Consider the following 24,488-nt stretch of genomic DNA (forward strand, 5'->3'; position numbering starts at 1 on the left):
AATATGTTTTAATTTTTTCCTTGAGAATTTAAAATAAATGACTGAAATTCCAAGGGTCCTGGATAATATACTTCTAACCTAACTGAATCAGTCTTACCGATAACCACTCCTCCTCCCATTTCTTTGCATTTTCTCTGCAGCCATTTTGCTTTAGCTTCACTCCACTTCCTATTTATTTCAATCCTACGTAACTAATTTTGCTGTATTCCTACAGGTCAGTTCTTTGTATCAATATTTGTTTGCCCATCTTCTGGGCTACAGTTACATATCGGACACCCCCCCCCCCCCCCCCTTTGGAGTCTTGGATGTGGTGACACAGTGCTTTAGTGCAGCCCAAGGTGAAGGTTAAGTTGGAAGGTGACAATTTGGCTGTGAGTTGACAAAGTCAACATGCGTGAAAGCAGAAAATATGGTTGTGGTAACAAATTAACTAGTAGCAAAGCCTAATGTTTACATCCATGCTGTATTCGAAAATACAGGAGGGATCCACTACACAGTTTTGGCCATTTTCTGACTACTCTTTTTTATGTCCATTCCTCTTCTACTGAACTGCCCGTTTTGGTATTCTTTATTACACTATTTAAGTGCCGTCAATGAGTTTACTCAAAAAATAAGCTATACATTAGAGAAGAGTAAAAAGGTAACACGAATATTCTGTAGTCGGGCAAATCTGTAAATCTTGATATGACTCTTTCTGATTTGGTAAATGCAAAATAACTGTAGTGTTGGCTTACTGTTGCCCAACTGAAGCTGGGTTTATTGTGCAGTTTAACTCCGTTTGATTCTAATGAAGTCAACCAGTACTCTTAAACCTAGAATGGTCAGACTGTACCTTTGAGATCCACTAGTTTTTGTTTTTCAGAATTTATATAACAAATCTTACTCCCATTATAAAATTTTCTGCTGCTATTGGTATTATGTTATACTCGTCTGACCAGAAATCCTTGCCTTCTTTCCCTTACGCTTCACTGACCTGCTCTGCATGTAGATTGAGCCCTAGGATTTCCCTTTTCTGATTTTTCTAACTTCCCTACCACAGTCAAACTTCTGATATTTCACACACAGACTCAGAACATTCCCCTTTTCTTGGTTATTCAGTCTATTTACCCTAATCACTTTGTCTTTCGCAGCCTCCTCTTGGAGATCTGAATGGGGGTCAGGCTGTGATGGCTGATGATTTTTATTCAAAATCTAAATAGTGGCAGGATTTGAACACGGGACCTAGGACATTTTGATTACTAGTCAAAGAAGCTATTCTTAGACTGCGGGGAAGCAGACTATGTCTTCTGAAAGGTGTCAGGGTTCATTCTCCCACTTCTCCATCTTTCCAGTTGTTACACTAAAAGACTTACTGAAGCAGCTAGAAGTTACTGAATGGTCAACCAACATTTGTGTGACTATTTCTATGTTTACTACACCCACTATACCGGTGTGTGATTCTGGATAGCCTCAAGGAATTCAGTTATTTCTGGTTTTGAACTGGTGTGTCCTTGCTGCTGCCACCTCCATTGTAACCAAAAGGTGTAATGCGGACTGAAGTATGTGCACTAATAGAATGGAAATGCGGAAAACACAAACAATTTATTGGTCTCACCAAAATGAAAAAAATAGTATAATATCCATAAGAACAACCGACTCTATCCAAACTGTGGATCAACACAAATACAAAATAACAAATAATAAAAAGAAAAGACCTGACTCTTCACGGGGAGTGAACATACAATTCTAAAAGTTCAAGAGGTTTGTCAACTATACCAGAAGATTGACCAGCTAGAAGAGGCTCTGTATCCTTCTGGGCGGTGTGTTGAACAGCCTTTTGCCGGCAGTGCACCACCTTATAAAGCCCGTTGGCAGATGTATGTGCTGGAACTATTTGTGATCACGTGCATGGCACAGCAGAGTAGTTGCTATGTTAGCTGCATCCTCTGAAGCTGTTCTGCAGGCTCCACTAACTGGTAGCAGTCCCTGGCCGTTGTTGGTGGGAGACCTTGTGGTGTGTTGCCTTCTGGCCGCTGGTAAGTCTTTGTTTTGACAACACAGATGATGTAGGTACTTCCATCACTGTTGCCCCCACACCACCTACTTCAGGAGATAAGGGATATGAGTCCCCACTTCTGAGCCGGAGAAGTGTAAATCTTCTTTAGCTCCTCTCACTGGGAAAGGGTCCCTTACGTCATTCCCTTCTCAGGTTTCTGCTAGTTGGAAAGATGACGCCTGCTATAGGCTGAAGAGCCCAAAAGTAGCTGGTCATAGGGCTTCACACTCATCCTCAGTCCTGGAGATTGAATCCGTGAAGTCCTCCCAGCCACGGTAACCCAAGGAGCAGTGAGAGAAATCCAAAAAGAAGGTACCTCAGACGAAGCGAATGGCAGTGGCACCCACACCACCGCTACCTACAAGCTCTGCACCTGCAGATGAGGCGGAGATTCTGGTGTCCACTGAGGACATAGATCTCACTGGACCCACAGACACAGTGGCTATAGACTGCTCGGACAAAATGTCGGTGGTAGCAGATGACACTGAGGCATAAACTGCCTTATTGAATGTTCCATGCCTTCCCAGTCTCACGATGATGTCATCGTCCAGTGGAATTGCGGTGGTTTTTTCCACCGCCTATCTGAGCTACGACTGTTAAGCTTTACACCTGCCTTCTGCATTGCCCTCCAGGAAACCTGGTTCCTGGCAATGTGAGCCCTTGCCCTCTGCAGCTGTAAGGAATATTACAGGAACCGTAGTGACTATAATTGAGTGTCGAGTGGAGTTTGTGCCTATGTCCTGAACCCAGTATGCAGTAAACCCATGCCCCTTCAAATCGTTCCTGAAGGCCTGTCAGGATAATGATAACGCGGGAAATAACTGTCTGCAATGTGTATCTTCCTCCAAATGGTGCTGTATCCCAGAATGTATTAACTGCACCGATTGATCAACTCCCTATACCTTACCTGCTCTTGGGTGGCACCGTACTTGCTGGCAGAGGCAGACATGTCAAAAATTTACTGTCTCAGTTCGACCTCAGCCTCTTAAATACTGGGTCCGCAACACATTCCACTGTGGGTCATGGTAGTTACTCGGCCATTGATTTATCAGTTTGCAGCCTAGAACTTCTCCCATCTATCCACTGGAGAGCACATGACGAACTGTGTGGCAGTGACCACTTCCCCATCTTCCTGACACTGTCCCGGCTTCAGGCCCATGGGCACCTGCCCAGATGTGCCTTAAACAAGGTGGGCTGGCAAACTTTCACCTCTGCTGTCACCGTTGAATCTCCCCACATGGTAACATTGATGTAATGGTTGAGCAGGTGACTACAACAATAGTTTCTGTGGCAGAAAACACGATCCCTCACTCTCTAGGGTGCCTCTGGCTTAAGGCAGTCCCTTGGTGGTCGCCGGAAGTCACTGAAGCAATTGAGGATCATCAGTGAGCTCTAAGCGGCACCCTTCCCTGGAGCACCTTATACCCTTTAAATGGCTCCATGCCTGCGTTTGCCAACTTATCAAACAACTGAAGCAGGAGTGTTGGGAGAGATAAGTCTCGACCATTGTGTGCCCTACACCATCTTCCCAAGTCTGGACAGAGATCAAACGTGTTTTCAGGTACCAGACCCCAACAGGCATTCCCGGTGTTAATATAAATGGCGTGTTATCTACCGACCCAAATGTGATTGCCGAGCACTATGCTCAAGCCTCTGCATCAGAGAATGATCCTCCTCCTCCACCCTTTCGCACTCTCAAACGGCAGCTGGATGGGAAAGTCCTATTGTTCACTACGTGCCACAGTGAATCCTGTAATGCCCCATTTACAAAATGGGAGGTCCTCAGTGCCCTTGCACATTGCCCCGACACTGCTCCTGGGCCAGATGGGATCCAGTCAGCATATCTCACCTGGCTGCAAGCGACATCTCTTCATCATCTTCGACCGTACCTGGTGCAATGGCGTCTTCCCATCGCAATGGCAGGAGAGCACCATCATTCCAGTGCTCAAACCCGGTAAAAACCCGATTGATGTGGATAGCTATAAGACCATCAGCCTCACCAACATTCTTTGTAAGCTACTGGAATGTATGGTCTGTTGGGTTGGGTCTTAGTCACGTGGCCTACTAACTCCATGTCAGGGCAGCTTCCACCAGGGTCACTCCACCACTGATAATCTTGTCCCTCAAGTCTGCCATCTGAACAGTCTTTTCCAAATGCCAAACCTGGTTGCCGATTTTTTAAATACGAAAAGCGTATGACATTACCTGGCGACATCATATCCTTGCCACATTATACGAGTGGGGTCTCTGAGGCCGGCCCGCTCCTGATTTTTATTCAAAATTCCTGTCACACAGTACTTTCCATGTCCAAGTCAGTGCCTACATTCCCCCCCCCCCCCCCCCCCCCCCCACCATATCCAGGAGAATGGGGTCCCACAGGGCTCTGTATTGACTGTCTCTATTTTTAGTGGCCATTAATGGTCTAGCAGCAGCTGTAGGGCCATCCGTCTTGCCCTCTCTGTATCCAGACAACTTCTGCATTTTATACTGCTCCACCAGTACTTGTGTTCCTCACTGTTGCCTACAGGGAGCCATCCACAAGGCACAGTCATGGGCTATAGCTCACGGCTTTCAGTGTTTGGCTGCAAAGTCTGTTTTGCACTTCTGTCAGCATTGTACCGTTCGTCCAGAACCAGAACTTTACCTTAATGACGATCCTCTCACTGTAGTGGAGACGTATTGATTTTTAGGACTGGTTTTTGAAGCCCGATTGACTTTCGTGAGCTTAGGCGGAAGTGCTGGCAACACTTCACTCCCTCCGCTGCCTGAGCAGCACCACCTGGGCAGATGGCTCTACGCTGCTGTAGCTCTACAGAGCCCCTGTTCAATCCTGCCTTGACTATGGGAGTCTGGTTTATGGTTCAGTGGCGCCCTCTGTGTTGCGTTTACTCGGTCCAGTGCACCTCTGTGGCGTTTGCTTAGCAACTGGATCTTTTGGGAAGAGTCCAGTGTCCTCACAGACACGGGAGTCCCTCTATTGCAGGTTAGGTGAGCACAACTCCCTGCCATTTAAGTTGCACAAGTTCATTGTTTTCCTGCGCACAGTCTCCTTTTCCCAACCCATGGCGGTTCATCTCCTGCATCGGCGGCCCAGATCAGAGCTTCCAATTGCAGTTTGTGTCCTATCCTTTCTTTCCAAATTGGAGTCCTTGCCTTTACGACCTATACTTGAGGTCCATTCACATACAACTCCATGATGTACACCTTGTCCGCAGCTTTGTCTGGACCTTTCACATGTCCCTAAGGACTCGGCTAACCCCACGGCTCTCCGCTGCCATTTCCTCTTGATGACATGTACCGAGGCCAGGAAGTGGTTTACAACGACAGCTCAGTGGCTGATGGTCACAACGGTTTTGCGTATGTCCGTGGAGGACATATTGAACAGCATTCCTTTCCCGCTGGCTCCAGTGTTTTCACTGTCCAGCTGGTGGCTATATCTTGTGCTCTTGAGCACATCTGTTCATGCGCTGGGGAGGTGTTTCTTTTGTGTACTGACTTCTTGAGCAACCTACAAGCTATCAACCAGTGCTACTTTCATCGTCCTTTGGTAGCGACCATTCAGGAGTCCATCTATGCTCTGGAGCAGACCGGTCTTTCAGTGGTGTTTGTCTGGACCCCAGGACATGTCACAATCCCAGGCAACTAACTTGCTGACAGGCTGGCCAAGCAGGCTACACTGAAACTGCTTATGGAGATCAGCATTCCAATAACTGACCTGCGTTTGTTTTTACGCTGCCAGGGTTTTCGGCTTTGGGATAAGCAATGGCATGGTCTCAGTAAGCACAACAAACTGCATGCAATTAAGGAGCCTATGAATGTGTGGCAGTCCTCCATGCAGGCCTTTCGCAGGGACTCTTGTGGTTCCCTGGCTCCGCATTGGCCACCCTTGGGCGACCCACTGGTACCTCCCGTGCCGTGAAGAGGCCCCTCAGTGTTCATGCGGCACCCAGTTGACAGTGGCCCATATTCTGGTGCACTGTCCCACTTTCACTCCCCTGCTACAAAAACTTCGGTTAGTAGACCCGTTGTCACTCATTTTATCTGACAACGCTTCATCGGCTGATTTAGTTCTACGTTTTATTCGTGAGGAGGGTTTTATCGTTTGTAAATTTTAGCGCATGTCCTTTGTCCCTCTGTGTCCTCCACCCTAGTGCTTTTAGGGTGGAGGTTTTAATGTGTTGCAGAGAAGCTGGCTTCTCTTTTTTATTCTCATGGTCAGCCAGCCATGGTAATCTGCTCTCTTGTTTTAATCTCTCCTACGCGTTTCTTGCGTTTTTGTGGATTTCTTCTCCCCTTTTGTCCATGTAAGTGTTTGTTGCCATTGAGTCATTCTTGTGGTTTTTCCTTTATCTCCGTTTTGTGTGGTCAGGCTCGCTTGTTTTATTCTCACCCTTGTGGCATTGTTTTATTTGGAACTAGGTACCGATGACCTAGCAGTTCGGTCCCTTCCTCCCCTCTTTTAAACAAACCAACCAACCAACCATCTGTGTGCATGCCTAAATGGCAGCTTACTAAGGCTGACTGGGCAGCTTTACTCCTCCATGGCGACCTTCGAAGAACAAGATTTCCTCAATTATGATGACCAAATGTACTATCTCACCAATGTTATCCTTACTGCTGCAGAACTTTTCATTCCTCACATTTCTTCTTTACCACGTTGTGTCCTAGTCCCTTGGTGGACTGAGACATGCCGCGGTGCAATTCACACACAGACGTGCTTTCCGCATTTTTGACTGTCATCCTACGATGGCAAACTGCATTCGTTATAAACAGATGCGTGCAAAGTGTCATCGCATTCTTTGGGATACAAAAGGACTAGCTGGATTGCATTCACTAGTTCTTTTAACAGTTCCACTCCCTTCCCTGTGTTCTAGGCCAACCTACGACGGCTCTGTGGGACCAAGATCCATTCCTCTATTTCCGGCCTCACAGTCGCAGACAGTATTCTCGTGGACCCTATTGCTATCTCCAACACTTTCGGCCACCATTTTGCAGAAGTTTCGAGTTCTCCCCACTATCACTCTGCCTTTCTCAATCGGAAACGAGTGGAGGCGGCCTGGGTGATATCCTTTTCTTCTCTGAATCGTGAGTGCTACAATGCTGCCTTTACTAGGAGAGAGCTAGATCGTGCTCCCACTTCATCCCGATCCTCCACTCCAGGGCCGGACGCCATCCACATTCAGGTGTAGCTGCACCTTTCTCTTGCAGGCAAGCACTTTTTGCTTAACATGTACAACCGCATCTGGGCAGAGGGCAAATTTCCTGGAAGCTGGTGTGAAGCCACCGTCATACCCACACCTAATCCCGCTAAGCACAGGTACCTTCCTTGTAGCTGCCACCCCATCTCTCTTATCAGTTGCATATGCAAGATGATGGAACACATGATTCATGCCCGGCTGATATGGCGGCTCGAGTCACAGTGTGCTGACAAATGCACAGTGTGGATTTTGAGCACGGTGTTCTGCAGTTGACCATTCCGTTACTTTGTCCACCCATGTCATTAATGGTTTTGTGCGGAAATCAGTGTGTGGCTGTGTTTTTCAATTTGGAGAAGGCCTACAACACCTGCTGGAGAAGTGGTATCCTCCGTACTCTTTACACGTGGGGCTTATGTGGTTGCCTGCCCTGTTTCCTTCAGGCATTTTTACAAGATTGAGTTTTCAAGGTGCGTGTAGGTTCTGCCTTGTTGGACGCCTTTATCCAGGTGTGCTTCAGGGTTCCACCCTGTGTGTCATCCTCTGTGCTATCTCCATTAACCCTATCATGGCCTGTCTCCTACCAGGCACCTCCGGCTCCATTTTTGTTGACGATTTTGCCATCTATTGCAGTTCTCCTGGACCTGTCTCACTGAGCAGTGTCTTCAGCAGTGTCTTGATTGCCTTTACACCTGGAGCATCGACAATAGTTTTCACTTTTCGACTGACAAAACCGTCTGTATGAATTTTTAGTGACGCAAGTCACAACGTGTCACCTAAAATCCAGCTCGGTAGCCAGTCCGTTGTGATGGGGCTGCCATGTACCCTGTTGGTTGTAGCCCACTGACAACACAAGGATCACTCTATTGATGCCTGTGCCGTTAACTCCCCACCTATGCCAAGAAGTAGATGCCCATCTCCCTGGGGCATCGGGACTCGCGGCAATGGCCATCCTGCCAGGTGGCTCTTGCTGTGGTTGGATGGTGCCCATGGGGAGGGCCCTTGGTCGGAGTAGGTGGCATCAAGGTGGATGACATGCAGTGATGCATGGATCTTCTCTTGCTGGTGGCCAGCCACCAGCAGTCTCTAAGCGTTCAAGGGCTCATTTTAAAGGTAACAGTCTACTGACTGGTTTGATGCGGCCCGCCACAAATTCCTCCACCGTGCTAACCTCTTCATCTCAAAGTAGCACTTGCAAACAACGTCCTCAATTATTTGCTTGACGTATTACAATCTCTGTCTTCCTCTATAGTTTTTGTCCTCTACAGCTCCCTCTAGTACCATGGAAGTCATTCCCTGATGTCTTAGCAGATGTCCTATCATCCTGTCCCTTCCTCCTTATCAGTGTTTTCCACATATTCCTTTCCCCTCCGATTCTGCGGCGAACCTCCATTGCTTAACGTATCAGTCCATCCAATTTTCAACATTCGTCTATAGCACCACATCTCAAATGCTTCGATTCTCTTCTGTTCCGGTTTTCCCACAGTCCACGTTTCACTACCATAGAATGCTGTACTCCAGACGTACATCCTCAGAAATTTCTTCCTCAAATTAAGGCCGGTATTTGATATTAGTAGACTTCTCTTGGCCAGAAATGCCTTTCTTGCCATAGCGAGTCTGCTTTTGATGTCCTCCTTGCTCCGTCTGTCATTGGTTATTTTACTGCCTAGGTAGCAGAATTCCTTAACTTCATTGACTTCGTGACCATCAATCCTGATATTAAGTTTCTCGCTGTTCTCATTTCTACTACTTCTCATTACCTTCATCTTTCTCCGATTTACTCTCAAACCATACTGCATACTAATTAGACTGTTCATTCTGTTCAGCAGATCATTTAATTCTTCTTCACTTTCATCCAGGATAGCAATGTCGTCAGCGAATCGTATCATTGATATCCTTTCACCTTGTATTTTAATTCCACTCCTGAACCTTTCTTTTATTTCCATCATTGCTTCCTCGATGTACAGATTAAAGAGTAGGGGCGAAAGGCTACAGCCTTGTCTTACACCCTCCTTAATACGAGCACTTCGTTCTTGATCGTCCACTCTTATTATTCCCTCTTGGTTGTTGTACATATTGTATATGACCTGTCTCTCCCTATAGCTTACCCCCTACTTTTTTCAGAATCTTGAAGAGCTTGCACCATTTTATATTGTCGAACGCTTTTTCCAGGTCGACAATCCTATGAACGTGTCTTGATTTTTCTTTAGCCTTGCTTCCATTATTAGCCATAACGTCAGAATTGCCTCTCTCGTGCCTTTACTTTTCCTAAAGCTAAACTGGTTGCCACCTAGCGCATTCTCAATTTTCTTTTCCATTCTTCTGTACATTATTCGTGTAAGCAGCTTCGATGCATGAGCTGTTAAGCTGATTGTGCGATAATTCTCGCACTCGTCAGCTCTTGCCGTCTTCGGAATTGTGTGGATTATGCTTTTCCGAAAGTCAGATGTGTGTCGCCAGACTCATATATTCTACACACCAACGTGAATATTCGTTTTGTTGCCACTTCCCCTAATGATTTTAGAAATTCTGATGGAATGTTATCTATCCCTTCTGCCTTATTTGACCGTAAGTCCTCCAAAGCTCTTTTAAATTCAGATTCTAATACTGGATCCCCTAACTCTTCTAAATCGACCCCTGTTTCTTCTTCTATCACATCAGACAAATCTTCACCCTCATAGAGGCTTTCAATGTATTCTTTCCACCTATCTGCTCTCTCCTTTGCATTTAACAGTGGAATTACCGCTGCACTCTTAATGTTACCACCGTTGCTTTTAATGTCATCAAAGGTTGTTTTGACTTTCCTGTATGCTGAGTCTGTCCTTCCGACAATCATATCTTTTTCGATGTCTTCACATTTTTGCTGCAGCCATTTCATCTTAGCTTCCCTGCACTTCCTATTTATTTCATTCCTCAGCGACTTGTATTTCTGTATTCCTGATTTTCCCGGAACATGTTTGTACTTCCTCCTTTCATCAATCAACTAAAGTATTTCTTCTGTTACCCACGATTTCTTCACAGCTACCTTCTTTGTACCTATGTTTTCCTTCCCAACTTCTGTGATGGTTATTTTTAGAGATGCCCATTCCTCTTCGACTGTGCTGCCTACTGCGCTATTCCTTATTGCTGTATCTATAGAGGTAGAGAACTTCAAATGTATCTCGTCATTCCTTAGAACTTCCGTATCACACTTCTTTGCGTATTGATTCTTCCTGACTAATGTCTTGAACTTCAACCTACTCTTCATCACTACTATATTGTGATCTGAGTCTATATCTGCTCCTGGGTACGCCTTACAATCTAGTATCCGATTTCAGAATCTCTGTCTGACCATGATGTAATCTAATTGAAATCTTCCTGTATTTCCTGGCCTTTTCCAGGTATACCTCCTCCTCTTGTGATTCTTGAACAGGGTATTCGCTATTACTAGCTGAAACTTGTTAAAGAACTGAATTAGTCTTCCTCCTGTTTCATTCCTTGTCCCAAGCCCATATTCTCTTGTAACCTTTTCTTCTACTCCTTCCCCTACAACTGCATTCCAGTTGCCGATGACCATTAGATTTTCGTCCCCCTTTACATACTGCATTACCCTTTCAATATCCTCATACACTTTCTCTATCTGTTCATCTTCAGCTTGCGACGTCGGCATGTATACCTTAACTATCGTTGTTGGTGTTGGTCTGCTGTCGATTCTGATTAGAACAACTGTTCACAGTAACACACCCTCTGCCCTACCTTCCTATTCATAACGAATCCTACACCTGTTATACAATTTTCTGCTGCTGTTGATATTACCCGATACTTATCTGACCAGAAATCCTTGTCTTCCTTCCACTTCACTTCACTGACCCATACTATATGTAGATTGAGCCTTTGCATTTCCCTTTTCAGATTTTCTAGTTTCCCTACCACGTTCAAGCTTCTGACATTCCAGGCCCCGACTCGTAGAACATTATTCTTTCGTTGATTATTCAATCTTTTTCTCATGGTAACCTCCCCCTTGGCAGTCCCCTCCCGGAGATCCGAATGGGGGACTATTCCGGAATCTTTTGCCAATGGAGGGATCATCATGACACTTCTTCAACTACAGGCCACATGTCGTGTGGACACACGTTACGTGTCTTTAATGCAGTGGTTTCCACTGCCTTCTGCATCCTCATGTCGTTGATCATTGCTGATTCTTCTGCCTTTAGGGGCAATTTCCCACCCCTAGGACAAGAGAGTGCCCTGAACCTCTATCCGCTCCTCCGCCCTCTTTGACAAGGCCGTTGGCAGAATGAGGCTGACTTCTTATGCCGGAAGTCTTCGGCCGCCAATGCTGATTATTTATCAAAATTTAGGCAGTGGCGGGGATCGAACCTGGGACCAAAGACGTTTTGATTATGAATCAAAGACGGTACCCCTAGACTGTGGGTAACGTTTATGATCCCAAATTGTTCCCCTCCCTGGCCACACCATGGGAGGAACAAAGGGCAATGAAACAAAGTGAGACGTATTCGCCCAGGTTTCTCATCTGTACCAAAGCTGATGGGGAATCCTTTATATCTTGAAGCCTCAGTTCTTTGTAGAGCATTTAGAGGACAAGTTTGGGGAGGTGGAGGGCTTGTCCAAAATGTGGTCCGGTTCGGTATTGATAAAAACGGCATCCTCTGCCCAATCGCGGGCCTTGCTCGCTTGTAATAAGCTGGAGTATGCCTCCGTTAATATCGCGCCCCGTAAAAGTTTGAATATGGCCCTGGTCATAATTTTCCACAGGGATCTCCTTTTACAGTCCGATGACGAGCTGCACGCCAACTTAGAGCGACAAGGTGTCCATTTCGTCCAGCGCGTCCACCAGGGTCCGAGGGATCATCAAGTTGCCATCGGTGCCTTCATCTTGGCTTTCGAGGGTGACACATTACCTGAGAAGGTCAAGGTGATGGTGTACCGTTGTGATGTCAAGCCATATATCCCTTCCCCGATGCAGTGCTTCAAGTGTTGGAAGTTCGGCCATATGTCTTCACGCTGTGCTTCCAGCCTCATATGTCGCGATTGTGGTGGACCATCCCATCCTGATACTCCCTGTGCCGCGCCTCCCATCTGTGTCAAGTGTGGAGAGCACCATCTGCCTTGCTCACTGGACTGTCCGATTCTGCAGAAGGAAAGGAAAATAATGGAAATCAAGACCCTGGACCGACTGACGTACACTGAGGCTAAGCGGAAATATGATCGGCTTTATCCAGTGCGTATGACATCTTCTTATGCCGCAACTGTCACTCCTGCTACAGTTCCATCAGCTGCAGTCAGCTCTGAGTCGAAGGACCACACCTGCCCCCTTGATGGTGGGGGGCACTAAACTCCCTGTTGCTCCTGCTCCATCTACTTCAGGAGCAACGCCCCCCCCCCCCCCCACCCCCCCAACCATCGGGGACATCAGTTCCCCCTTCCCAGCCGGATAAGCTTAAGACTTCTTCGGCTTCTCTCGCCAGGAAGGGATCCCTTGGGGACCTCCCTTCGCCAGTTCCGACCGGTACACATGGGGACACCCACAAGTGGCTCAACCAACCACTGGTCCCTGGTCGTAGGGCCTCTTGGTCGTCATCTGTCCCTAAGACTGTCCCAGTGAAGCCCTCCCAGCCTGAACCACCAAAGGCACAGCGAGATAAGCCGAAAAAGAAAAAGGTACCCAAGAATCCCGACATTGCGGTGGCACCCATCCCACCGCTTCCTACAAGCTCAGTGTCTGAGGACGAGGTCGAGATTCTGGCATCTGCTGAAGACCTGGATCTCGCCGGTCCCTCAGATGCCATGTATGTCACTCGTGTGGGTACTGAATCTGTGGCAGTGAGTGAACAAGCGGCGTAAATTGCCTTCCCATTCCCTTCAGGCCTTTCTCAGCCATGGACAATATCATCCTCCAGTGGAACTGCAGCGGTTTCTTCCACCATCTAGCTGAACTCCAACAACTTATCAGCCTTCACCCTTTCTTCTGCATTGATCTTCAGGAAATTTGGTTTTCAGCAATGTGAACCCCTGCCCCCCATGGCAATTGGGGTTATTACAAGAACCGGGCAGCTTATGGAAGGGTGTCTGGTGGCTTCTGCCTCTATGTCCTTCACTCTCAGCACAGCGAGTCTGTCCCTCTCCAGAAACCCTTAGAGGATGTCGCTGTTCGGGTGTGGATGCCACAGGCTGTTACCGTCTGCAGTCTTTACCTTCCACCGGATGGTGATGTCCCACAACATGTCCTGGCTGGGCTGATAGCCCAATTGCTGCTAGCTTTGTTGTTACTGGGCAACTTCAACGTCCAAAATCCTCTGTGGGGTGGGTTAGTGGCAACAGGTTGAGGCGCTACAATTGAGCATTTATTGGCACAGCTCGCTCTTTCCATTTTAAATGATGGTGCCGTCGCTCACTTCAGTGTGGCGCATGGCACGTACTGCACCATCGACCTTTCGGTCTGCAGCCCTAGCCTCTTACCTTCTGTCCAATGGAGAGTGCATGATGACCTGTGTGGTAGTGACCACTTTCCGATCTTTCTGTCACTGCCACAGCATCAGTCTCCTGGGAGCCCTAGCAGATGGGCTATGAATAAGGCTGACTTGGACTTGTTCTCCTCCATTGCCGCTATGAGTCTCTCTCTAATGACGCTATGGATGTAGTGGTTCACTCGGTCACCACCGGCATCGTTATTGTCGCAGAATCTTCCATTCCCTGTTCTTCTGGGTCCCCTCGAAGGAGAACTGTGCCTTGGTGATCGCCTGAGGTCGCTGAGGTGATTAAAGATCACCGGCGGGCGCTACAGCGTCACAAGCGACATCCCTCCATTGAACACCTCATCACCTTCAAACGGCTGTGTGCGCGGGTCCGCCGCCTTATCCGCCAACGCAAGCAGGAGTGCTGGGAGCGGTATGTATCCACCATCGACCTCCATGTCTCTCCATCGCAGGTCTGGGCCAAGGTCCGATGCCTATATGGCTTTCGGACCCCTGTCAGCATCCCTGTGCTCTCACTGAATGGAGCAGTTTGTACAGACTCAGACGAAATTGCGAACTGCTTGGCAGAGCATTTTGCTTGGAGTTCCGGTTCTTCCAATTACCCAGTGGTCTTCTGCTCCATTAAAGAGCGGATGGAACGTCGGCACCTTTCGTTTCACACCCACCATCCTGAATCCTACAATGTTCTATTCAGTGAGTGGGAATTTCACAGTGCCCTCGCCGCTTGTCCTGATTCCGCTCCTGGGCCAGATAGCATCCACTGTCGGATGCTGAAACACCTTTCAGTGGACTGCCAGCGATGGCTCCTCGACCTTTACAACAGTATTTGGATCGAGGGTGAGTTTCCGTCGCAATGGCGGGAAAGTATTGTTATCCCCATTCTGAAACCAGGCAAGAACCCTTTGGAGGTGGACAGCTACCGTCCCATTAGCCTCACCAACGTTCTTTGCAAGTTGGTTGAACAGATGGTGAGCTTGTGGTTGAATTGGGTACTGGAGTCTCGGGGCCTTCTGGCTCCGTCGCAGGGTGGGTTCCGTAAAGGCCGCTCCGCCGCTGACAATCTGGTGAGCCTGGAGTCAGCCATCCGTACTGCCTTTCCCCGCCGTCAGCACCTGGTCGCGTCTTTTTCGACATGCAGATGTACGATACAACATGGCGTCATCACATACTTTCTACGCATCATGGATGGGGTCTTCGGGGCCCTCTGCCTATCTTTTCTGAAATTTTCTGTCATATCGTACCTTCCGCGTGCAAGTCGCAGCCTCCCATAGTTCCTCCCAAGTCCAGGAGAACGGGGTAGAACAGGGATCTGTCCTCATTGTCAGCCTGTTTTTAATTGCAATCAACGGGCTCGCTGCAGTGGTGGGAAATTCTGTCTCCGCTTCCCTGTATGCTGACGACTTGTGCCTGTACTATAGCTCTATTGGCATTGCAGCTGCTGAACGTCAGCTACAGGGCGCTATCCGTAAGGTGCAGTCTTGGGCTGTCGCTCATGGGTTCCAGTTTTTGGCATCCAAGACATGCGTTATGCATTTCTGCCAGCGACGCACTGTTCACCTGGAGCCGCGGCTTTATCTTGACGGCGAACTTCTTGCTGTGGTAGAGTCACATAGGTTTTTGGGTGTGGTTTTTGATGTCTGGTTGACTTGGCTGCCTCATATTCGGCAGCTTAAACGGAAGTGTTGCCGGCATCTTAATGCTCTGTGATGCTTGAGCCACACCAGCTGGGGCGCTGACCAATCTGCACCCTTAAGGCTGTACCAGGTATTAATCCAGTCTCGTGTGGATTATGGGAGCCTGGCTTATGGCTCAGCTTCCCCAACCTGCGTTGCGGGTGCTGGACCCAATCCTCCACAGCGGGATACGCCTTGCCACTGGTGCTTCCCGGACCAGCCCAGTGGATAACATACTTGTGGAGGCGGGTGTCCCTCCACTGCGGTTCCCGCGCCAACGTTTGCTGGCTGATTATGCTGCCCATGTTTTCACCTTGCCCGGGCATCCTAACTATAGTCTACTATTCCCACAGTCGCACGTCCATCTTCCAGAACGTCGGCCCAGGACTGGATGTACGATCGCGGTCCGCATCCGAGAGCTTCTCTCTGGGCTTGGTGCTTTACCTCTTCCGCCTCCTTTTCGGGCACCTCTGCGTACACCCCCGTGGTGTGTGCCTCGCCCTCGCCTTCAGCTTGAATTGGCACAGGGCCCGAAGGACTCAGTCCCTCCAGAGGCCTTCCACTGCCACTTTCTTTCCATCCTCGCAACGTATCAGGGCTCTGGCATTGTTTACACTGATGGCTCGATGGTTGCTGGTCATGTCGGTTATGCTGTAACTCTAGGGGACAATTCTGAACAACGTTCATTGCCAGCTGGCTGCAGTGTACTAGAGTACATCTGCTCCTGCTCAGGTGAGTCCTTCGTGATATGTAGCGATTGCCTGAGCGGTTTAAGAGCTCTCGACCAGTGTTTCCCTCGTTTTCGTCTGGTGATGGCTATCCAGGAGTCCCAGCATACTCTTGCCTATTGGGGCTGCTCTATGGTCTTTGTTTGGACCCCAGGCCATGTTGGGATACCCGGCAATGAAAATGTTGACCGCCTGGCGAAAGAGGCCACCAGTAAACCATCTCTGGACGTTGGCGTCCCGGAGACTGATTTGAGGGTAGTCTTACGCCACAAAGTTTTTGCGCTACGGGATGATGAATGGCGCGAACTGACCACACGTAATAAACTTCGGGCTGTCAAGGAGACGACAGCTGTGTGGCGATCATCTCTGCGATCCACTCTCAGGGACTCAGTCGTCCTTTGCCGGCTCCGCATCGGCCACTCCCAGCTTACACACAGTTATTTACTGCGCCGGGAGGGCCCTCCTCTATGTCACTGCGGGGCGGCTTTGACAGTGGCGCACATTTTGTTGGCCTGCCCCCTTTTAGATGTGGTCAGGCAGAGATTTGCACTGCCTGATACGCTCCCTGCCCTTTTAACTGATGACCCTGCTATGGCTGGCATAGTTTTTCATTTTATTGGGGCAGGGGGTTTTTATCGTTTAATCTGAGTGTTTGTTATGTTATTTTGTTGATTCTGTCCTTTGGCCTACGATTTTAGACTTAGTTTTTAAAGTGTCTCTCGGTGGTTGCTTTTACCCTTCTTTTTTTCCTCTATGGTCAGCCAACCGCTGCCACACTCCATGTCATTTTAATTTGTTTTGTCTGTTCTTTGTCTGAGTTTTTCTTGTCCTGTGTCGTTTGTTGTCTCTATTATCCGTTTTTTACTCTGTGTGGGTGTTTTTATGTTTTGGAACAAGGGACCGATGACCGTTGCAGTCTGGTCCCTTTAATCCCTTAAACCAACCAACCAACCTCCTACCGAGGAGGGGGGAGAGGTGTTGTTTTAACTTGGCTGCATATTAGGCACTGCCTTTTTAGCCATCATCATTTAGTAAGTGGAGCTACCCCACCATATTGTCCACATTACACTCAAGTTTTAACTGTCTGCCACTTCCTGATGGAATGTCCATTTTTTAACCTTTTACATTCCTGTATGGGTTTGGCTTCTGAGTTATTGGCTGTTTTAGCAAATGACCTGTGGGTGGTCAATCGTGTCTTACTTTTTATCTGCCAAAGCAATATGGTGAAGGCCATTTACTTTTTCGTTTTGTACTTCTGTTTCTGTATGGTGTGTCTAACCCTTTTCCCACATGCCTGTTTATAGCTGTCTTCTGTTCTGTCAATTGGGATTGACATGTAGTCGTTTCACCCCTCTGTGTTCATGTTCTACAGTTTTAACTTGGCTGCATATGACACCAGTTGTTTTTGTGCCCTAAAATAAAACGAAACCAACAACCAAATCATCATCATAATCAAAAACAAGAAGCTGAGATTTTGTCATTTAAGCTGTGTCTAAAGTTTTCTGCTGTTTCTCTTCATTGCTCTTCCTGTCTCACTTTGTTACCTTTACAACGTACGGAAGAAATCACATTTCAGAGGTTTGGACTGTACTTCTGAGTGATGATCGTTGTTTCAGCCCCCATTAAATCTTTTAGTACTGCCATAGCCAAAGGAATGCTGATAGATTTACTTGATTATCATTAGTAGCTAGCTTGTACTTCTTGTCTCATTACGTGTACATCAATGATTTTTTTCCAGGCTGCATGGAATCCCAGTGTACCACGGACCACTCAACAAGAATTGGAGGAAATAAAAGTATTACTTGAATCAAAGCTCTCAGATATACAAACAGAGCTCCAGCAACTTCGTGACACTGAAGACAATAATCGACTTGGCCTGCTGCCAAGTGAAAATTTAGAGCAGACTAAGAAGCTTTTGATTCAGCATTTGATAGAGAGACTAACACCTCAATCTCCAGGTAAAATATAGCTTATTGTGGCACCAGTGTGACCAAAACTCCTTAGTAATTGAAATGCTGCTTGTTTATGTGAAATGTAGTACAGTTGTGCTAAGATGTGTTTTGAAAGACAGTATTTATGTTAAATGTAATCTGATTCTTGATTCGCAAACTAATCTGTTAACACCTTACTTTAGTTAGTATTCTGTTTACGACAGCAGAGGGATTATGCAACAGACAGGCACATTTAAAAGTAGCCTGAACTGCTGAGGCACAGCTGCTGTGAGTAGCAATCTTGTCTGGAGTAAGTAGTGGGAGATACAGAAGACATGGGTTGGATGGGGGAGGGTTGGCAGAGTAGGGGGAGGTAAGATGTGGTTTTCTGTCTGTGGGAACATGTAGTGACGTGGTGGAGACATTATGGTGGACTGCTAGTCAGGCAAAATAGGGGAGGGGGGGGGGGGAGTCAGAGAGAGGGAAGGAAGGGGAAAAGTCTTTGCAGTTATACTAGAGGATGGAAGATAAGAGGTGAGGCTCGTGTGGGAGCACGGAATAGTATAAAAGCAGGTGGAGGACGGGGATTAGTGAATATCAAGGACTGAAGGGTTGGAAGAGATTTCCCACCTGTGCAATTCAGAAAAAACTGGTGTGGATTGCAAGAATTTAGAAAGGCCAGGCTATGAAGCAGTAATTGGTGTCAGACACATCATTTTGGGCAGCATGCGTAGCAATTGAGTGGTGCAGATGTCTCTTTGGCCACGGTTTAGTGTGGGCCATTCATTCAGGTGGACAACTTGTTGGTGGTCATACCCATGCGGAATGCTGCACAGTGGTTGCAGATAGGTTTGTAGACCACATGGGTGCTTTTCACAAGTAGGAAACACCTGTGATAACTTTAGAGTAGGTGGGAGCAGGGGGATACATGGAATAGTTCTTGTGTCTAGGTCTTTCGTAGGGATGTGAACCATGGGCGAGGGTGTTATATCGGTGTGGAGAACGTAGGACAACATAGTTACATCAGTCTGGGTTTACCATCGTTTGGTTAATATTTTGTATTATTATGTACGAGGGCATTTTGAAAAATAAAGACACAATGGCTCGCAGTCCTTAAATAGAACATTTATTTAGAAAACGTCAGTTACATCTTATTAACTAGATTATTTGTTATTTTTAACCCCATTGTCATGCTATGATTTTCCACCAAGATGCGACTACAGGTAACGGAAGACATGGAAGCTGGTGGGTGCAAGGTCCGGGCTGTATGGTGGATGGACCAATACGTCCCATTTGAATTTTCTGAGTAGTGCTTTGGTTAGGAGTGCTGTGTGAGGCCGAGCGTTGTCATGAAGCAACCCGACTCCACTTGTCAGCATTCCTCTGCATTTGTTTTGAATTGCCCTTCAAAGACATTTAAAAGTCTGGCAATATGCAGCAGCATTAATTGTTGTTCCAGGAGGCATAAATTCCAATAGAATACCACCTTGTCTGTCCCCAAAAAATAGAAGCCATGATTTTCTTTGCTGAAATAAACATTTTGCATTTCTTGGCTTTTGGTGAATTCGAATGGCGCCATTGCATTGATTGTTGCTTGGATTCAGTTGTATGGTGATAAACCCACGTCTCGTCACCTGTCACAATGTGATCAAGAAACTCGTCACCTGCTTCAGCATAGCATGTGAGGCAGTAGAGTGCAAAGCCCATCCTTTTCTTTTTGTGTTCTTCCGTTAAGTTTTGGAACCCTTGTGCACACGATTTACTGTACCCTAACTTGACCGTTACAACATCATAAAGAGTTGTCATTGACACGTCCGGTATGATCTGAAGCAATTCTTTCAATGTGAGATATCTATTCGCACAATGTGCTTCCTCCGTTCTCCAAAGAAGGGCATCAGAGATCATAGATGGCCGACCTGTTCTTTGTTTGTCATGAACATCGGTCCTACCTTCAGAGAAATGACACCATTTCATTACATTTTGTCGATTCATAATGTTCTCATACACAGCAACAATTTATTTGTGAATATCCGCTGGTTGCTGACCTTTTGGATGAAAAAAACGTATGATGGAGTGCACTGGATTCTGAATCGGCACAGCCATTTTAAACTTCCTGGCAGATTAAAACTGTGTGCCGGACCGAGACTGGAACTCTGGACCTTTGCCTTTCGTGGGCAAGTGCTGTACGAACTGAGCTACCCCAGCACGACTCACGCCCTGTCCTCACAGCCTTACTTCTGCCAGTACCTCGTCTCCTACCTTCCAAACTTTACAGAAGCTCTCCTGCGGACCCTGCAGAACTAGCACTCCTGAAAGAAAGGACATTGCGGAGACATGGCTTAGCCACAGCCTGGGGGAAAATATATAGTGTTTGAAATAAGTAGTTTCAAATACATACTGGTAACCAACACATTTTATGTCTGTAAAATGCCTTTTTATGCTAAAAGTAATTTTCTTTACCCATTTGCCTAGAACATTGTTTCAGCATCATCATAGACACTATTTGCTGGACGTCCGTCTATCCAAGCAGTGTGTTTGCAAATCTGTTCACATGTTATCAGTTACTTATTTCCCAAATTTTGGTCTTGATCTTTACTTTTCTTTTGGACTTTACTTTAAATTCCCCTCAGATCCTCAGCATTTGTTTGCTGAGTACAGGCTTGGCGACCCCGGGGTTCCTGAGCTGGGGACTGCTAAGTGCCACCAGTCCTCTGTCACCGTAAGCTCTGGTCATACTTCAGTGACCACCGTGCAGCGCAGTGGTGGAATGTTGTTTGTTTCGGAGAACGGGGGTCTTGTCTTCACCTCCTGGACCGCGAGGAAGGTACACACATAAATAAATAAATAAATAAATAAAAACACCCTCAACCTCAAGTTGTGCTACGTGCTGAGGAGGTGAGTGGCTGTCGAGGTAAAACAGTCTTTAGCGGGCAACCTCTGGGGCATCTCTCGCGCCCCCCCCCCCCCCCCCCCCCCCCCCCCCAGTTTTGTAAGGCTTGCTCAGGCATGTAGGGCTCTGCCTACGTTGACGGTTGTTTCCCTAGCGTCTCGTGGGATCCCTATGGATATGTCTCATGAAATTACTACTCCTGATGGGACAGGTGTACCATAAGGCAGCACCTACACCTACACCTACTCCTCAAAGAGAGCTTGGTTGGTGAGTCGTCCAGAAAAGAAACCTCAGGGTAATAGTGACAGGGCGCTTTGAGAAGATATCCCCTTCCGATATTCACAAAGCATTGGAAGGTATTGCTGGGTCTCTGAAAAGTGTCAAATGGCTTTGTAATGGAATGCTTTTAGCTGAAACTGTTCATTCCAACCAAATAGCTAAGATTCTGGGATATTAGGCCTTAAGTGACTACCCAGTAGAGGCTGAGTTTCATAACACCCTTAACTTTAGTAAGGCATGGTTACCTGCTCTGATATAATGGAGGTGGATCCTGCGGAGTTACCTGAAGATTGGAAGAATGTGGGTGTCACAGAGGTGCAGAATTATATAAGGAGTGTCAATGGCAAATTGGAAAAATCAGCAACATTCATTGTGAAGTTTAGTACTCCAAAATTACCTGAACATATCCTTGCAGGCTATATCCACCTTAAGGTTTGCCATTTTGTTCCTAATCCCATTTTATGCTATAAATGTCAAAGATTTGGCCATACCACTATGGGATGTAACGGGAAGGCTACGTGTGGCAATTGTGGAGGCTCTGCTCATGAGTCTGGGACTTTTTGTACACTTCCTCCGAAATGTGTAAACTGCTCTGGGGATCACCCAGTGTGGAGCAGAAAGTGTGGGGTTTACAACGAGGAAAGGAAAGTTCAAGAGTTGAAAGTAAAGAGATGCATACCCTATGGTGAAGCTAAAAAGGCTTTCAAAGCCATGCAACCACCGGCTTTTGCTGCTACTTTTGCATCAGCCCTTAAGGCACCAATCACTAAGTGTGATGCCTCCACGCAAACTCTTTCCACAGATTCAAGTACGAGCACATGCACTTGTCGATGTACCTGTGGGGAAAACACTCCACTTGCAACTTACTTCATTCAGGAGGCTTACTACCTACGCCACATACCATTCCCCAACATCAGAAACCAACTAAGGCATCCTTGCAAACCAGGCAACCGCCGCCTCCTGTCAGTAAAGAAAAACGTCCTTCGAAAAGTAGTTCTAAGTCCAAGAAAATGGTAGCTAAACTTTTGGATTGACAATCGACGAACTCTCTCATCTTCTGATGGAGACTACGCTCTTTAAGATATGGACTTCCAATCGGAGGAACCAGATAGCATGGAACCGGCTAATATTCCCCCTGATCCTCCCCTGGTAAATCACCACCTCTCGCTAACCAGTGTCTTCCACAGGGACTTTTGTGTTGCAGTGGAATTTGATTGGATATTGCTCACATCTGGAAGAATTGCAGCTGCTGGTCCAGGATACAAGAAACGCGTCTTAGTCACAGACACACCTGTATTACGGGGCCACCACATATGCAGGAAGGACGATACTACTGGAGACAGGGCAAAAGGTGGATGACAGACGCCACTCCTCTTCTGTCCCTCTTACCATGACCACAGAAGAAATTGCTGTGAAAGTTCTGGCACCCTTTACTTTCACAGTGTGTTCTTTGTACCTGCTCCCCAATGAAGCTTTGGATGCAGACGCACTGGCAGACCTCTTCCAGGTACTCCCACACCCATTCGTCCTTTTGGAAGACTCCAATGCCCACAATGTGCTGTGGGGCTCGACTACTACTTGTTCCAGAGGTCGGATGATCGAGCGACTCATCCATACTGAGAATATCTGCCTTCTGAACACGGGTCAGACAGCTCAGTTTTCCATAGCTACAGGGTCTTTTTCAGCTATTGACCTTTGTTTTTGTTTCCCAGCTATTGCATACAGTTCAATGGGAAGTGGCTCCAGATTCACATTCTACTGACCACTTCCCAGTGTGGATCTGTCTGCTGACTAGGACGGTGGCCAGCAGGAGTCCATGCATATGGGTGGTACAAAGAGCAAATTGGTTACAGTTCAATTGACAGGCTATTTTTTAACAAAAGGATTGTGCACAGGAGGCCCATATCACTCTTGATATTGAAAGGGTTGCCCCAGAGTCCATCCCCAGGTCTAGTAACCACCTCAGATGATGGCCTGTACCTTGGTGGAATGATGACTGTTGATTGGCCATTAGGGCCAAACAGACAGCTCTGTGGAACTACAGACAATCGTCATGCCTTCAGGTTGAGAGATCATATGCAAGGCGAGTAATCAAAGAACGGAAGAGGGCTTCCTGGAGGGAATTCACGACTTCCATTAATCGGTCCACTTCTACTGTGCACATTTGGGAATCAATAAGACAGATTTCAGGCAAGGGTAATCCACATCGCCTTATGAACTTGTCAAATAATGGTGTCTTTGTGGACATGCAAGAAGACAAGGCTCATGTTTCAGCTGGACGCTTCTTTATTGGTACTAAGTCGTCCAGACAAGCTCCTGCTGTTCAGCTATTCCGCTGGACAGCAGAGATGAGGAAGCTCAATTTCTTCTCGCGTGATGAGGAAGCCTACAACCTTCCATTCTCCATGTGGGAACTGGAATCAGCGTTATCTGCAGCCAGACACACTGCGCTAGGACCTGACCTGATGAGATCCATTATACCAAGCTTTCTCATCTGCACCCTGAAGCAAAAGGTCAGCTCCACTCGTGCAATCAGATCTGGTTTGATGGACAGCACCCCATGACTTGGAAGGAGGCAATATTAATTCCATTCTGGAAACCAGGCAAGGACCATAGCAACCCTAACAGTTATTGTAGTGTCGCCCTTACTACGTGTATGGGTAAGAGTCTTGAACGCATGGTCAACCGCCGCCTCGTCTGGCTGTTAGAGTCCTGAGGTCACCTGAGCCGCTCCCAGTGCAGTTTCAGGCGCTACTGTTCCATTCTTGACAACTTAATTCTACTGGAGATGATGATACAGGAGTCGTCCTTACGTCGAAACCATTTAGTTTGTGTGCTTTTTGACCTCGAAACAGCATATGATGCTTTTTGACCTCGAAACAGCATATGACACTACTTGGAGGTACAACACCCTTCGCCAGCTTCATGAATGGGAACTACATGTATGCCTGCCACTTCTGATCCAATTCTTTCTTGATTACCGGCGTTTTCGTTATGGCATTGGTGATGCCATGTCTGATTGCTATGTTCAGGAGAATGGTGTGTACCAGGACGGTGACCTTAGTGTCTTGTTTGACTTGAAATTAACATGAATCCCACACCTGAAAGACCTACGGACAAAGGGCTTCCAGTGGTTGAAAATTTTGAAATGCCTTGGCGGAAAAACATGGGGAGCTTTTAGGTCCCACCTCCTACAGTTTTATGGGGCATTTGTTCGATCCCACTTAGACTATGGCAGCGTGCCCTACAGATTGCTCCATCCTTCCTACCTCTGGATGTTG

General features: G+C 47.1%; 1 protein-coding gene across 1 annotated transcript in view; it reads left to right on the plus strand.

Annotated features, from left to right (window-relative positions):
- The window catches only part of LOC126284256 (uncharacterized), a 92,042-nt gene that overhangs the window by 5,950 nt on the left and 61,604 nt on the right, over nt 1-24,488 (plus strand). Inside the window, exon 2 of the mRNA XM_049983057.1 lies at nt 17,846-18,065. Within this exon, the coding sequence (XP_049839014.1) occupies nt 17,846-18,065 (220 nt within the window). The remainder of the gene's footprint in view (nt 1-17,845; nt 18,066-24,488) is intronic.

The sequence above is a fragment of the Schistocerca gregaria genome, chromosome 8 (genome assembly GCF_023897955.1).
Source record: "Schistocerca gregaria isolate iqSchGreg1 chromosome 8, iqSchGreg1.2, whole genome shotgun sequence".
Taxonomy (NCBI): domain Eukaryota; kingdom Metazoa; phylum Arthropoda; class Insecta; order Orthoptera; family Acrididae; genus Schistocerca; species Schistocerca gregaria.